Source organism: Podospora anserina, chromosome 5 (genome assembly GCF_000226545.1).
Source record: "Podospora anserina S mat+ genomic DNA chromosome 5, supercontig 1".
In the NCBI taxonomy this organism is placed as follows: Eukaryota; Fungi; Ascomycota; class Sordariomycetes; order Sordariales; family Podosporaceae; genus Podospora; species Podospora anserina.
Genome location: NW_001914837.1, coordinates 407005 through 419500, shown reverse-complemented (window position 1 = coordinate 419500; position 12496 = coordinate 407005). Strand labels below are relative to the sequence as shown.

The 12496-nt window shown below is 52.2% G+C and overlaps 5 protein-coding genes across 5 annotated transcripts; 2 read left to right on the top strand and 3 right to left on the bottom strand.

Annotated features, from left to right (window-relative positions):
* Positions 1-638: 638 nt before the first annotated feature.
* On the top strand, positions 639-1481 carry PODANS_5_1815 (uncharacterized protein; the record flags this gene model as incomplete). The annotated part of the gene is made up of 1 exon (XM_001904112.1): positions 639-1481. The coding sequence occupies one exon, from the start codon at positions 639-641 to the stop codon at positions 1479-1481; it is 843 nt and encodes a 280-aa protein (XP_001904147.1).
* Positions 1482-2312: 831 nt separating this feature from the next.
* PODANS_5_1820 (uncharacterized protein) lies at positions 2313-3970 on the bottom strand (the record flags this gene model as incomplete). Its single annotated transcript, XM_001904111.1, has 3 exons — positions 2313-2814; positions 2888-3465; positions 3536-3970. Coding segments are annotated over 3 exons (1515 nt in total), but the record flags the coding sequence as incomplete, so codon positions are not given.
* Positions 3971-6743: 2773 nt separating this feature from the next.
* PODANS_5_1825 (uncharacterized protein) lies at positions 6744-7332 on the top strand (the record flags this gene model as incomplete). The annotated part of the gene is made up of 5 exons (XM_001904110.1): positions 6744-6822; positions 6891-6983; positions 7046-7114; positions 7166-7231; positions 7313-7332. The coding sequence occupies 5 exons, from the start codon at positions 6744-6746 to the stop codon at positions 7330-7332; spliced, it is 327 nt and encodes a 108-aa protein (XP_001904145.1).
* A 1394-nt stretch (positions 7333-8726) lies between these two features.
* Positions 8727-10495, bottom strand: PODANS_5_1827 (uncharacterized protein; the record flags this gene model as incomplete). The annotated part of the gene is made up of 4 exons (XM_001904109.1): positions 8727-9331; positions 9417-9701; positions 9775-9882; positions 10018-10495. 4 exons carry the CDS (start codon positions 10493-10495, stop codon positions 8727-8729), a joined length of 1476 nt encoding a protein of 491 aa, XP_001904144.1.
* A 666-nt stretch (positions 10496-11161) lies between these two features.
* Positions 11162-12197, bottom strand: PODANS_5_1830 (uncharacterized protein; the record flags this gene model as incomplete). The annotated part of the gene is made up of 2 exons (XM_001904108.1): positions 11162-11666; positions 11725-12197. 2 exons carry the CDS (start codon positions 12195-12197, stop codon positions 11162-11164), a joined length of 978 nt encoding a protein of 325 aa, XP_001904143.1.
* Positions 12198-12496: the final 299 nt, after the last annotated feature.

The window sequence follows — 12496 nt, the reverse complement described above, 5'->3', positions numbered from 1 at the left end:
GAGAGGTGTTAGCATTGGTTGCCCCTGTGCTATTGTCAGGCATGACACCCATATTTTGCGCCAGTCACCTAATCGTCAACCCCAATGAGCACATGGAGGCCCGTATTCGCCCTTATTTCATGGCACATCTTGGCGATGGCCCTCACGTTGCTTCCTCAAAAGTGCGTATGACTTCTTCCGCACAGTAACTAATCAACCATGGTTAGCGGCCGTAGATCAGAGCTCTGAATAGCATCATGTGGGCTCTCGCTTGCCAATGGGAGGACTGTTGTGATCAGGAACAGTGACCCCACAATTTGAACCGAGAGCAGACAAGAGCAGCATGACAGTCATGGGCCGGTTTATTGGCTGAAACCAGTAATGTCAGACACAAAATGAATGTTGTGTAGTCATGCTCGTGAGGCTCGAGGAGCAGTAGCCACTGTAGGAGCTGCGAGTGAGATGGTCAGACTTGCTGTCGTGAGCTCTTGGCCATGTTGGCCCTTGGAAAAGAGGACATACCAGGAACTGGGTGACAAAGTATAAGAAGCAGAAATGCCCCGTCAAGCAAACAGGGAGCTGTGTAGAAATCGGACACCAACCGATAATCCATCGTACCATACTCTTCCATCATCAGAACTGGGAAGTTCTACCCGAATATGGACTCACCTACTGTCGCCGTTGAGGTATCTCGCCAGGAGGATACCTTCGTCAAGGGATTCGACGACGACTCCAAGGAGTTCTGGCACGAAACTACCCTTCTCCCTTTCATAAAACTGCTGCAGAGTAGCGGTTACAGCAACCAGGATATCGTGATTCATAGTAAATGGTATGAACCTCTTCCTCGTTTATTACCATCCTTCTATCGCTGGGCTCGACTGACGAGAGTCTCGACCAGGTACAACCGCTTTATCCCTGCCCTGGGCGGCCGTCCCCAGTCCGGTAAAAAGCCCATTTTCAACGCCCGCATCATGGCCGATGGCTCCCCCATGGAGCTGAGCGTCAACTTCAAAGAGACCTCCAACGTCCGCACCGTACGATTCACCATTGAGGCCACAGTCCCCGAAGCTGGTACGCCGATCGACCCTTACAATCAAGAACAGACCACCCGCCTCCTCCACGACATGACCAAGTCAATCCCCAGCATCCATCTCGGCCAGTACAACACGTTCATTCGGAGCCTCTTCCTCCCCGCCTCGACCGCCCCTTCCCTCCTTCCAAAAGTTCCCCATGAAACCTCCCTCTCCCAAGCCTGGGTGGCTTTTGACCTGGCTCACGGGGGAGACATTATGGCAAAGGTGTACTTCATGCCCTTCCTCAAATGGCTTCACACTGCCTCCTCCCCGTCAGCCGCCGTCTCGACCAAGGACATCACCTTCGACGTTGCCCGCCAGTGCGACGGAACCTATGGCAGTTACAACCACCCCATCGCTCTGCTTGACTCGTATCTTTGCTCCTTCCCTTCGGGGCCGTCCCGGCCAACAGTGCAAATGGTCGTGTGATGCTGTTGTGTGCTCGACCGAGCGTGGAACGGCGATAAATCTGGCTGTAGACATCCCCATGAGGTTGATAGGAGAGAACCTGGCACAACGCCAAACCCAGTATCATAAATCCCGTCCTTGCGATCTACCGGGTGGGACGTGCTTGAGGCCCAATGTGCTTAACGTCATGGTGGAAAGACATGACTACAGGTTCGTGTTTTGCAGCGTGTCGGCAACCACAGGTAAGCCTGGTTCTAGTTATCTTCTCAAGTGACCTTCCAACTGCGAGATTTGGTACTGACACCTGTCTGGCCACGCATTTCTCTAGGCTTGTTTTGAAAGAGGCCAGCGATCGTGCGGGAGGCCAGACCGGAAGGGAGGAAAAGGAAAAAAGAGAAAGGGAAAAGGAGAGGGAGGAAGCTAAAGGGGATAGCGATAAGCAAAGGGAATATGTTGTAATTGATGGGTAGAAAGATCAACAGGACGCCAACGCTTTGCTGGGCAGCGCCAAGACTTCGAACGATCTAGTATTCTCTCCCACCATAAACCTCTTGGGTAAGGTACCTCGGGCAATGTAGGTAGGTATGTATTTCAGCTGTTCTGGGTCGGCATATGCAGGCAAAAAAGGAGTGTTGTGGAAGTATAATTACCAGGTAGCGTGGTGTGTGCCGAGGTCTGTCAATGAGACCTGTTCAACGCTTGGGGTTGCACCAGCCCCCAACTAAGTTGACCAACAGCCTATGTATCAGGAGGACTGAGTAATAAAAACGGACAAATACATTGGATTCATCTTCATGTATTCTGTATTGCTGTCTGGTCGTTGCCTAGAACTCAAAACCTCAGGCGCGTCTGCTACCCCTCTACTTTGGAAATCTTGAACCCCCCGGGGCACAAGGTCTGAAAAACACCATCGGCATCATACGTCTTCGCCACCTCCCGGATCCGCGCAACATTTTCCGGTCCGTAGCTCTCCAGCACCGGCTGTTCCGGGTTTGCGTAGTTGGCCGTGATCCAGGGGAGGAGCCCGTCGACCTCAGCGGCGTAAGCGCGCACCTTCTCAACATAAGCGCGCACACGCGGGTAGGCCCACGCCTCCTGCTCCGCTGTCCGAACCATGATATGTGCGCTCCAAAGCACACCGTCGACCTTGTTACGTTCCAACCCTAACATGTTGCCTCCCAACTTGACCGAGTTCTGCGCGAAGGCGCGCGGCAGCGGCTGGAAGATGCACTGGGTCTGGAAGTCCTGGTCGGTGATGTGCGCCTCAAACTCAGCTGCCAGCTCCTGGTGTAGTTCTGCGGCCCGTCGGAGGATGGCCGGGTTGTTGGCAAAAGAGGAGGCAAACCAGACGCCGCTGTGGATGATGATTAGCACCGATGTACATCAGTTACCGGACTGCCTTGTAACGAAGACGAAAGTGGGCTTACTGATAGCCTGTCCCTTGGGCCGTTGCGTTCAGACACTCAACGAGGGTTGTCTTCTTGTATGTCTTGAACAACTCGGGGAACGTGAGGAACTTGTCGAAGATTGGCGGCTTCTCGACACCCGCCACGTTCGCGTACAAGCCGGCAATCACGGTGCCCGGCTTGGGCTCGAGATGAGCAATCATGAGGATCAAGTTACTGTCTGGATCTTTTTCCAGGTTGCTAGTGAAATCGACAAAGGCGTCGGCCGCCGCAGGCATGATATCTGGGGGGAGTATGACGAGCCCGCCCCAGATGGAAGCGCATGGGATTGCGGGCATGGTGTAGGAGGTGACAATACCAAAGTTATTGCCGCCGCCCTTGAGCGCCCTGAAAAGATCGCTGTACTCGCCGCTGGCGGTGGCTTTGACGATGCTTCCGTTGGCCAGGACGACTTCGTACTCAATCACATTGTCGCAGGCAAAACCGCGACGCCCCGTGAAGAGAGTGTTACCGCCGCCGAGGAGTAGTCCGCCCACGCCCACTCTAGCTTCACGGCCGCCTGCCACTGCGCGGTCGTATTTGGCGAGGTATTCATAGACCTAGCCGCAGCTGAAGTTGGCATCATCCCACACGGAGTATGAAGGGCAGGGAGAAGGAGAGAGAACAAACCTGGCCCCAACGCGCGCCTGGCCCAATGCTCACTGTCTCGTCATCGGGGTTGTACTTGATCCAGGCCAACTGACCAAGATCAATGGTGACGCCATGGTCGATGTTGTTGCTTGGCCAGAAGTTGCACCCCCCGGAGCGGACGGCGAAGGTTTGCTTTGCAGCAACCAGGGCCTTCAGTGCGTCGGCGACCTCGGTGGCTGAGGTTGGCTCTATGAAGCAAGCCGGTTTGAGCTGGGAGCTCTTGCTCCAGTATGCTTCGATTCGGGATGCATATTCTGGAGAAGTGGGAAGAAGGATTCGGTTCTGGAGTCCCGCTGCGGCGAGGCACTCGGCCTGCTGCGGTACACTTTCAGTCATCTTGCCCGATTCAGCTTGTCTCGTAGTTGGACAAAAGTGTTCGGCGATACAGGACTTTCCAGGAAGAGGGTTTATTTCTTAAATCCAGGTGGGGGTAGAGTCTCGACCATGGCATCCTTTGCTCTTTCGACCGAAGTGGCACGTTGATGTCAGTGTACGGCGTAGAAGAGAGTTGGTTGATTTCATGCTGGAAGCCCTGTGTGGTTTACTCCTGATGATTGCAGCATCCCACATACATTCATTATGCACGTTGGTTTGTTGCTGCGCTTTTTCGACTGCTTAGATGCACGGGCATCCCCACCTGTGCTATCAGCCGGGCGACACCCGACAGGTCCTCTGTAGAGACCTCTGGGGTAAACCAGAGTCTGTTGGTTCTGTTCAGGCCGCCGAGCATGCAGCGTTGCGATGCTGATGGCTTGATTCGTTCTCAAAGATCCTGGCATCGCATGCAGCAAGAATGCGAGGATTTCATTCTCACATATGGCGTCGAGGACAGTATGCGGTTATCTTACTATTTGTGTCCAAGACACCTTTGTGCGTTCTATGCCACTCGGCTCTTTTACAGGGACAGTAAGCTGATATATTGCCTGTCTACCTATTGGAAAGCTCAAGTCCAATGTAGTATAGGAAGGAGATCGCATACGACCTACCTACTCTGCATATTACATGCCTCGGCGATTAAATCCTTCCCAGTACCGCGCTCGATCGGTACATATCTGTTTTCACATCGCTCCATGCGCTCACCGTACCTACGCCATGCAGCAGCATCCTTGCCCAGTCATGGTGTTATAGGCAATCTTGCTCGCACCAAGATGATCCGGCTCGCTATTCCGCGCCTTGTTGGTTGCACCGATGCCCGCCTTGCTGCTGTATCACCAACACTCCTCGGTCCATGACCCCACAATGCTACCTACCCTGACGCTGACGGGCAAGAAGTGCACCAACAAACAAATCGAGACCACACTTCCAGAACTGTGGTACCCCTCCCTCACCGTTCCTGATGCGGCTCAGCCCTACCCAACCACCCAACCATCCGTTTTACGAAAACCGTGAGACGTCCCGCACCTACCCCCCTATCCAAGCCGCCTATCCCCAGGCTGAACATGCCGAAAGGTCGTCCGCTGTGTGCCACTGCCCTACGCAAGGCACAGACCTACCCGCCGGCAATAACACACCCGGCACTCGTGGTGCAGTATGTACTTGGAAAATACGGCAACCGCCTTCCCAGTCACCGATGGTGGCAGGCGGCGCGTGCTCCAGCCAGCTCCTGCCGCGTTCAAGCTCTGTCTAGTCTGTGTAGACTGGTACAGACTGTGGTGAGGCTGCAACACTGAATCATACAATTGTGTTATTCTCAGTTATATGCAATACCTTTAGCTACCTACCTAGGTACACGGCATCCATCTCTCTGCCATCGCCATACCACAGCACCAGACCCTCATCTAAGCTCAAAAACAAGCGGCACCGGCCCAGCAAAAGACGTAAACCGATCCGCCTTCTCCCCCTCCATCTCGCTCCCGTCCACCCCGGGAGGATGGTAAAACCTGTTCTTCCTCGTCGAGGGAAATATGTTGCCGCTTTGGGATTAGGGTGGGGGTGTGGGGTTACACGCCCCGGGGCAAGACGTCACAGTACAGAGGCTTTGAGTGCTTGTACTTAGTCTAATACAGAGGCTTTTAGTGCATGTATATTATTGACTTGTGCTACTTGCTTGTGCTTACTTTCTTCTACATACAGGATTGAGAGGAGAGGAGAGGTCTACTTATACAAGTGTGCTGGTCTTCCAGCAGGTTCTGTAGGGCACTGGGCCCTTGGAGAGTAGCAAGGTACTCTGTGGGACAACTAAGCTGTAGAGAGTATAGTTTAGTTCTACAGACTTCGATATCCTTCGACAGCTAACAAATCTTCCCTTGATATTTTCTGGGTAGGTTTATAGGGAAGAAGTTGGAAGACCTACCCGGCACCTCAACACCTAAGTCTTACCCGGCATCTATTATGTGCCACACGTTAACGAATTTCAACTTTGAAACATACCTAGGTATGTACATATCCAAATTAACCATGTTTAAGTTCGAATACTCTGCAAATAGATAAAATAAAATAACATAAAACTTAAGTTGATTCGTCTTAGAACGTCTTAACTACAGTCCAGTTTTTCTTTTTTACTTAGTTGTGACGAACCCCTATCCAGAACCTCTGAAAGGGATACTGGTCGAAGGCACTTCTGAATAATCCTGGTTCGGTGCGGCTAAACAGCGCACAACAAGATGTCTCAATGTAAACACAAGATACCGTGAATACAAGCTGTGATTGCATACTGCGGAACTATCTACAAGCTATCTAGTTTCTCCGTATATATAGACCTCCCTTAGTAGTGCTCATCATGCTCAGTCCCTGAGCAGGCTGAGCACACTGCTTCGTCGCTCAGTCTCCTGAGCGTACTAAGCGCCCCTGTTACGTGGCAGATGCAGTGGCACCACCTGCCAGACCATCCTGCTGCAGATCGATTGGACGCCAGCTTGCATGCATGACCTCCACCGGGTACAGTGCCTTGATGGTTGCCTTCTTGGTAAAAGTGAGGCTTAAACCTAATGATTGGATAATACGTGACTGGCGGCGGCTGGGCACTGTCGTGTCGCCTTGTTTTGTGCAGTTTTGTCTTACTTATAGAACCTGTTTCTACCACTCCCCTTATCTTCATACGCAACTATGTGAGGGATGCAGCTTGCCAACCTACTTACTTCCACAGTTCAGCAACAACACCTTCGATATATCCTCTCTATAACACTTGTTGACTAACTATATTCCACAATTCTGACTGAGGGAGTCACCAAGGACAAGCAACGAAAGGATGCCACATAGCTGCGCTGGTAATGATGCAACCTACTGCAACAGAGAGGCACAAGCGGGAAAGAGATATTGCACACGCCGTAAGTCTAAATATTTGTCATCGTACACTCCTTCCGCCCACAAATATATGCACTAAGACTTCCATAAGACGGCTGCAAAAGCCTAGGTTGCGCGAATCCAAAAGCCACAAGCTATCACTATGGAACCGGGACTAAGACGGCTTCGGATTATTGCTCTCAACGTACGTGTGCCTCACTTCACAAGCTGGGATTGGGCTAACGATAGGATCCATCGACATAAAAGATGCATGTGCAGAATCAGGGTGCTTCAGGAAGCGTAGCCCATCTCAAGGAGCCACATACTGCTCACAACGTAAGTCGGGCATGCAAGTCTATTTTGTGCAATACTGATCGTCTAGAAAAGACGCTTGCCAGTTCGCAGGATGCCTTAAGGGCATATACCAAAGAAGCGACAGGTACTGCGCAGCTCGTTAGTCTCCCTACTTCCCCAGCACCCATGTTGAACACAAGAGTTCTAGCAGCGCACTTTGCTGATATAACGCCTGCCCAGACTATGCAATATTCTACTAGCACAAGAAAGTTGTAACGGTTAATAGCTAGATAACTTCACTCACCGTGAAATATATTATTGCGCTTACCTTAGGTCGAGCGAAAACTGGGACTTTCCGTGATGGCACTGGCATTTTGTGGCGATCATCTTCTATTGCTCCTGCGATTAAAGTCATAGGGACACGTTCAAGTAGCAGGTCTTCCAAGATCACAATCAGACTTCCCTGAAAATGGCACTTTTCTGGCTCTGATAAAGCTGAAAGATTGTTAAGAGGGATAGAGAAACCTGAGAGCCAGATTGAGACTAGATAGCTATTCCGGATTGAATGAGATCCGTCACTTAATAATAACTCTCCCCTATCATATCTTTCCCTTTCTTCTTCTCAAGCATTGCCCGCTCATCTTCCTCGATCTCCTTGTCAACTAGTGCACCCATGGAGGGCCTGTTGTTGTGGAGGGTTGCCTGCGGTGCATCTGTCAGTCCAACCCAAATCCGCAGGTTTTGAGGAGTATTTGCCGCAAGGGTTGGGTCCTTCTCTTTGGCCTCGGCCTGCTCTTTCTTCAGCTGTATTAATGAAAACAAAATTGTTAGTGTACTTCTAAGCGCTTGCAACCTGCAAAGCGGGACACCCATTCTCCTCGTACAACCTGTTCACCCCGCCGGGTTGGTCCTCTGCCAGTCAAGGGTCAGTGTGTATCACTGGGGTTATGGGAGCGAGAATGATACTTGGCAGAAACCCCTTTACATTCTCTCCTGAATGCTTTGTCACCTCCTCAACCTCGGACCGCTTGATACTTTTCTATTTTTCTGGTTGGAGTCCTCAGATGCTGGGGAATCCCACGTTGGAGTGTCCGGCATTAGACATATTTGCTTTGGCGCCGACCAGTTTGCATAACTCTGTATAGGACATTGTGAAATGCTTTAATGCCAAATAGATCAAGACAGGTGCATGTAAATGAGAGGTTGAGTGTGGGACAGAGGGGGAGGAGCAGTGGTTTTGTTTCCGAGGAAGATATGACATCTAGATTGAGATAAGCCATTTGTTGTGCACTTCTTAGCTGTACCGAACCAGATTGTCTAGAAGCACCTTCAACAGAGTATCCCTTTCAGAGGTTCTGGATACCAATAGGGGTTCGTCACAACATGCCAAGCTAATATGGTATGGATAGGTATGCGAGTCTTGCCACTCGTCTTGCACCTTAGGAATGTACGCATAGACTAACATCAACCTAGTATAGTACCGCAAGGGCATCACTTTTAAAAATAAGAACAGCCAGGAACGTGGATTCCGTTCGTATTTACCCGAGGTCCTAGGTATCTTTTCGCCGCCGATTTTATTTCCGATTTCCATTTTCGACCAGCGCTTACATTTAACAACACCCTCTATCAATATACATCGAGGGGAGTGAGCGTATCATGATGGCAGAGAAATTGTCCTCAAATTTTGGTAGTATGTCTTCCAAAACCAGAAGCAGATTTCCCTGGAAGTGACACTCTGGCTGTATTTTTTGATGACCGGCGCAAGCGTGTACCGCATCATGCGCATGGCGAGGTGCTGCCCGATGCAGTTGTACTTGCCCAAGCTGAACGGGGCGTGGGCGGCCGCGTTGCGGACCATCTCCGGGCGGGTGGTCCACCGGTCTGGGATGAAGGAGGAGCCCTGTTCGAAGCAATCCTCGCCTGGGTGACATTTCAAGGTTAGTTTAATATCGGTGAGATAAGGGATGGGCCGAGACTCACGCCGGGAGATGGTGTAAAGAGGAGTTAGGACTGTCGTGTGAGGCGGTATGTGCACGTCCCGGATGGTCACGCCAGTGTCGGTGGTTTTGCGGATTCCGCCGATGGGCAGGAATGGGTGGAGGCGCATGGCCTCCTGGATGACGGCGTTGAGATGGGGAGCTCGGCCAGGGCGTTGGTGTCGGTTAGGCATGTGTCTCCCAGCTCGGCGTGGAGCTTGTCGATATGCTCTGGGTGCAGCACCAGCTCGTGGAGGACCGCGGCGAGGGCTTGCGCGGTTGGCTCACTATTTGACTGTGCATCAGCGGTCACTGGGCGCACAAAGGTAGAGGGAAAACTGACCTTCCCGCCAAGACGGCGAGCAGACTATCCCCCCTGAGCCAAGGCCCAGCATCGACTTTGTTCTCCTTCTCCTTCTCCATGATGTAATAAGTGAGATCTCGTAGCTCCGGCGCCGGCCCCTTGGCTAGGCGTGCTTGGATCTGCTCCTGGCACCAGTCGACTGATTCGTACCAATCCTTGATCACCATCAGATCAAAGGTGAACCAGAGCAAAAAGTCGATGACATTCACGACGGCGCCGCTCTTTGCTTTCAACTCCAGCTGCTGATCTAGCTCTTCGATGTGCAACAGCACCTTTTCTTCAATAATGTCTGATAGCTTGGCGGTTCAGTTAGCCGGGATCGCTAGGTATTGATTCCGTTTTTTTGAAGGGGTAGGACTAACCTTGAGGAGAGAAAGCAGGCTGCCAGTCTCGCCGCCGCCTCGAATGGACACTTCTGTCCCGTGCAGCGAACAGTGCCATTTCAGGCCAGATCAGATCGTAGAATTCAGCTTTGACGCAGTTGGAGTGGCGGCTTGTCATGACGTCGGGAGCCTCAGGGAGGAATACCGTGACCTCGGCAGGGCGTGAGACAAACGAAAAACGTTAGATGGTGTTTTACTTCTGAAAAAGGGGCTTTTTGATACCAGTCCTCACAACGTCCCCATACTTTGCATTCAGCTCATCCAGGTACAGGTTGTTCTTGGAGTGTCGAAAGTACCACACATGACCTAGCTTTGTGAAGCGGGCCCAAAACGGTCCCGGGAACCCGGCACGGGTCAAGCGATGAAAGAAGATGCGATAGGTGATGATGCTGGCAGTCAGACCTAGCAAGTGGCAGGCGAGTGCCTGCCCGATGATTGTGGCTTCATAGAGGATTCCGGCCAGGGTTGAGACAGCGACGAGGGCGCCGTAGGCACAGAGGATTTCTGGAGCGTGAACATGCCACTCGCCACGGATGAAGAGTGTTAGGTGGATGGCAACTCCCGAAAGAGCTCCACCGGCCCAGAGGAACTCCTGGCTGGTCAGGCTATGGACGAGCATGATGGTGTGAGATGAAAGCTTTGTGCCGAGTTGCCAGGCGTTGCGTCCAGGAGCTTGGTAGGAAGAGTAGGCTTCTCTCATGGACTGAAGAACTATAAAAGGCCTGGTGTCTATGGAGAATATGGTACTCCTGTCATGAAGACAGCCCGTTGGGCTCTTTGAGTCATGTACAGGCACGGTAATCGGTACATCTACCTTACACTCGTTCTTTTACCAGAGACCGCCTTGTGGGGCAGGCCCAGTTCTGGTGGTGGTGCAAGTGGGTGGCGCTTGTAGCGTTTACCAGACCAACGTCGTCCAACTCCCCGATCCGATCCTCTGGGGCCTCAATTGAATCTATGCGAACCATTCACTGCATCCTTACAGTAGACAAACAATCACGCTGATAAGCTAGGCTGGTATATACAGCCCACCGACAACCTCCCATATTAATGTCGTGATCTGACTGCAGAATACAACCCTCGGGCACGGGATCATATTCAGTTGTCTTGGAAAAGAGTTTGGAATGTTTGCGGAAGACTTTCTGAGGCACAGTCACGTAATTGATCTCTTCCTTCACAATCAGCCGTTTAACACTGGAAGGACCGCTGCGGCATGGGGCGCGCCGTGCCACGCCTTTACACCATTTTCGAGAATCGGGCAGCCAGTCACGCGATGCTCTCCTTCTCAATATGGCAATATCTTACGTTCATGTTCGCCAGCTATCTCCAATTTGGACCTTTCGGTCCAATTCTATTCTTTTCAAGTTCACCGAATGCGATTGTTATTTCCTAGCTCCTGCACGTGAAACTGCTGCTCCACGTAGACCCCCCCTTGGAGCCCAGGGGATCCAACCACCCCACCGGGACCGCAGTGAGTCCGAGTTTTGGCGCCGGAAGGGGGCACAAGGGAAATGTCAGAGGACCGGCGGCTGTCAAAGGTGGATGCGATCGAGAGCTCGGCGTAGTCACGGTTGCTTCGGAAGTTGTGGTGGTGGCCAGAACGGCCGCCAGAGGCTTTGCCTGACCCGCCGATCGTCTCGATCGGGTTGGAGATTGTCTTTCTCGAGTATCCGCAGAACTGGCTGAGCGCTTTGAAGAGCGTCGGCTTGACGTAGGTCCTGAAGACGGGAGCGGTGGTGGGCACGCAGGCGACGATGATGCCGAGCCAGAGCTCGATGAAGCTGAGAAGACCGACGTCGGCGAGGGCGAGGGCGGGATCCGGGTTGGCGTGGACTGTCACGTAGACTCTGTAGAGCATTACGGCTACGGTGCTGATAGGTATGCTGGTAAGCGTGTTATCCTCTTGAAATGAAAGCTGCCAGGACTTACCCGAAACCAAAGCCAAACATGCCCGTGATGACGAGCTTTTTGGTCAGTGCCATCTGGAGTGACCACAGAGGGATCATTGGCAAGACGACAATGGCAACGTCGAGAACGAGGTTGATCGAGTTTGACGCCAGTTGCGTCTCCTTGGGGTCCTTGCAGCTACCCCACGGCACCGGATCCCATTCCTGCGACACCGGGTTGCACCGCGTGATGAAGACGATCTCAAAGGCGATACCGTAGCAGGCACACACCCCGATCAGGCCATATGCGATGCGTCTGAAGATGACGACGTCGAAGATTCTCGTGTACAGCCAAAGAACGGCCATTTTGACGACGGTTGTCGACACAGTCCAGGTGACGGACGCGCCGACGAGTACCTGCGCCATGACCTTGAACTCATCGATGCTCAGTTCCGTCGCCGGATTCCCGAGACCATTGACGATGCCCCATATCGTAACACTGGCCATTGCAATCATGGCAATCTGCGGTCGGCGGTGTCAGTAGGTATGTACAAGAGAGACAGGCTCGGACTTGAATGCGTGATGTCACATACATGCGCAAGCAGCACCAGGAAGTCATCTGCATAAAACTTTCTCTTCTGAATCCTCGAGGACCAGAAGCGCAGCAAGACGAATATGCTACAAATGATGATGAAGGAGACGATCCATCCCAGCAGAGAATAGCTTTGAGAACCTCTAATCATGGTGAGAACGGACTAGTGCAAAAGTGCTCAGACTGGAAGCGCAGTGGATAGGTGCGTGAGGTGCACGGCAGG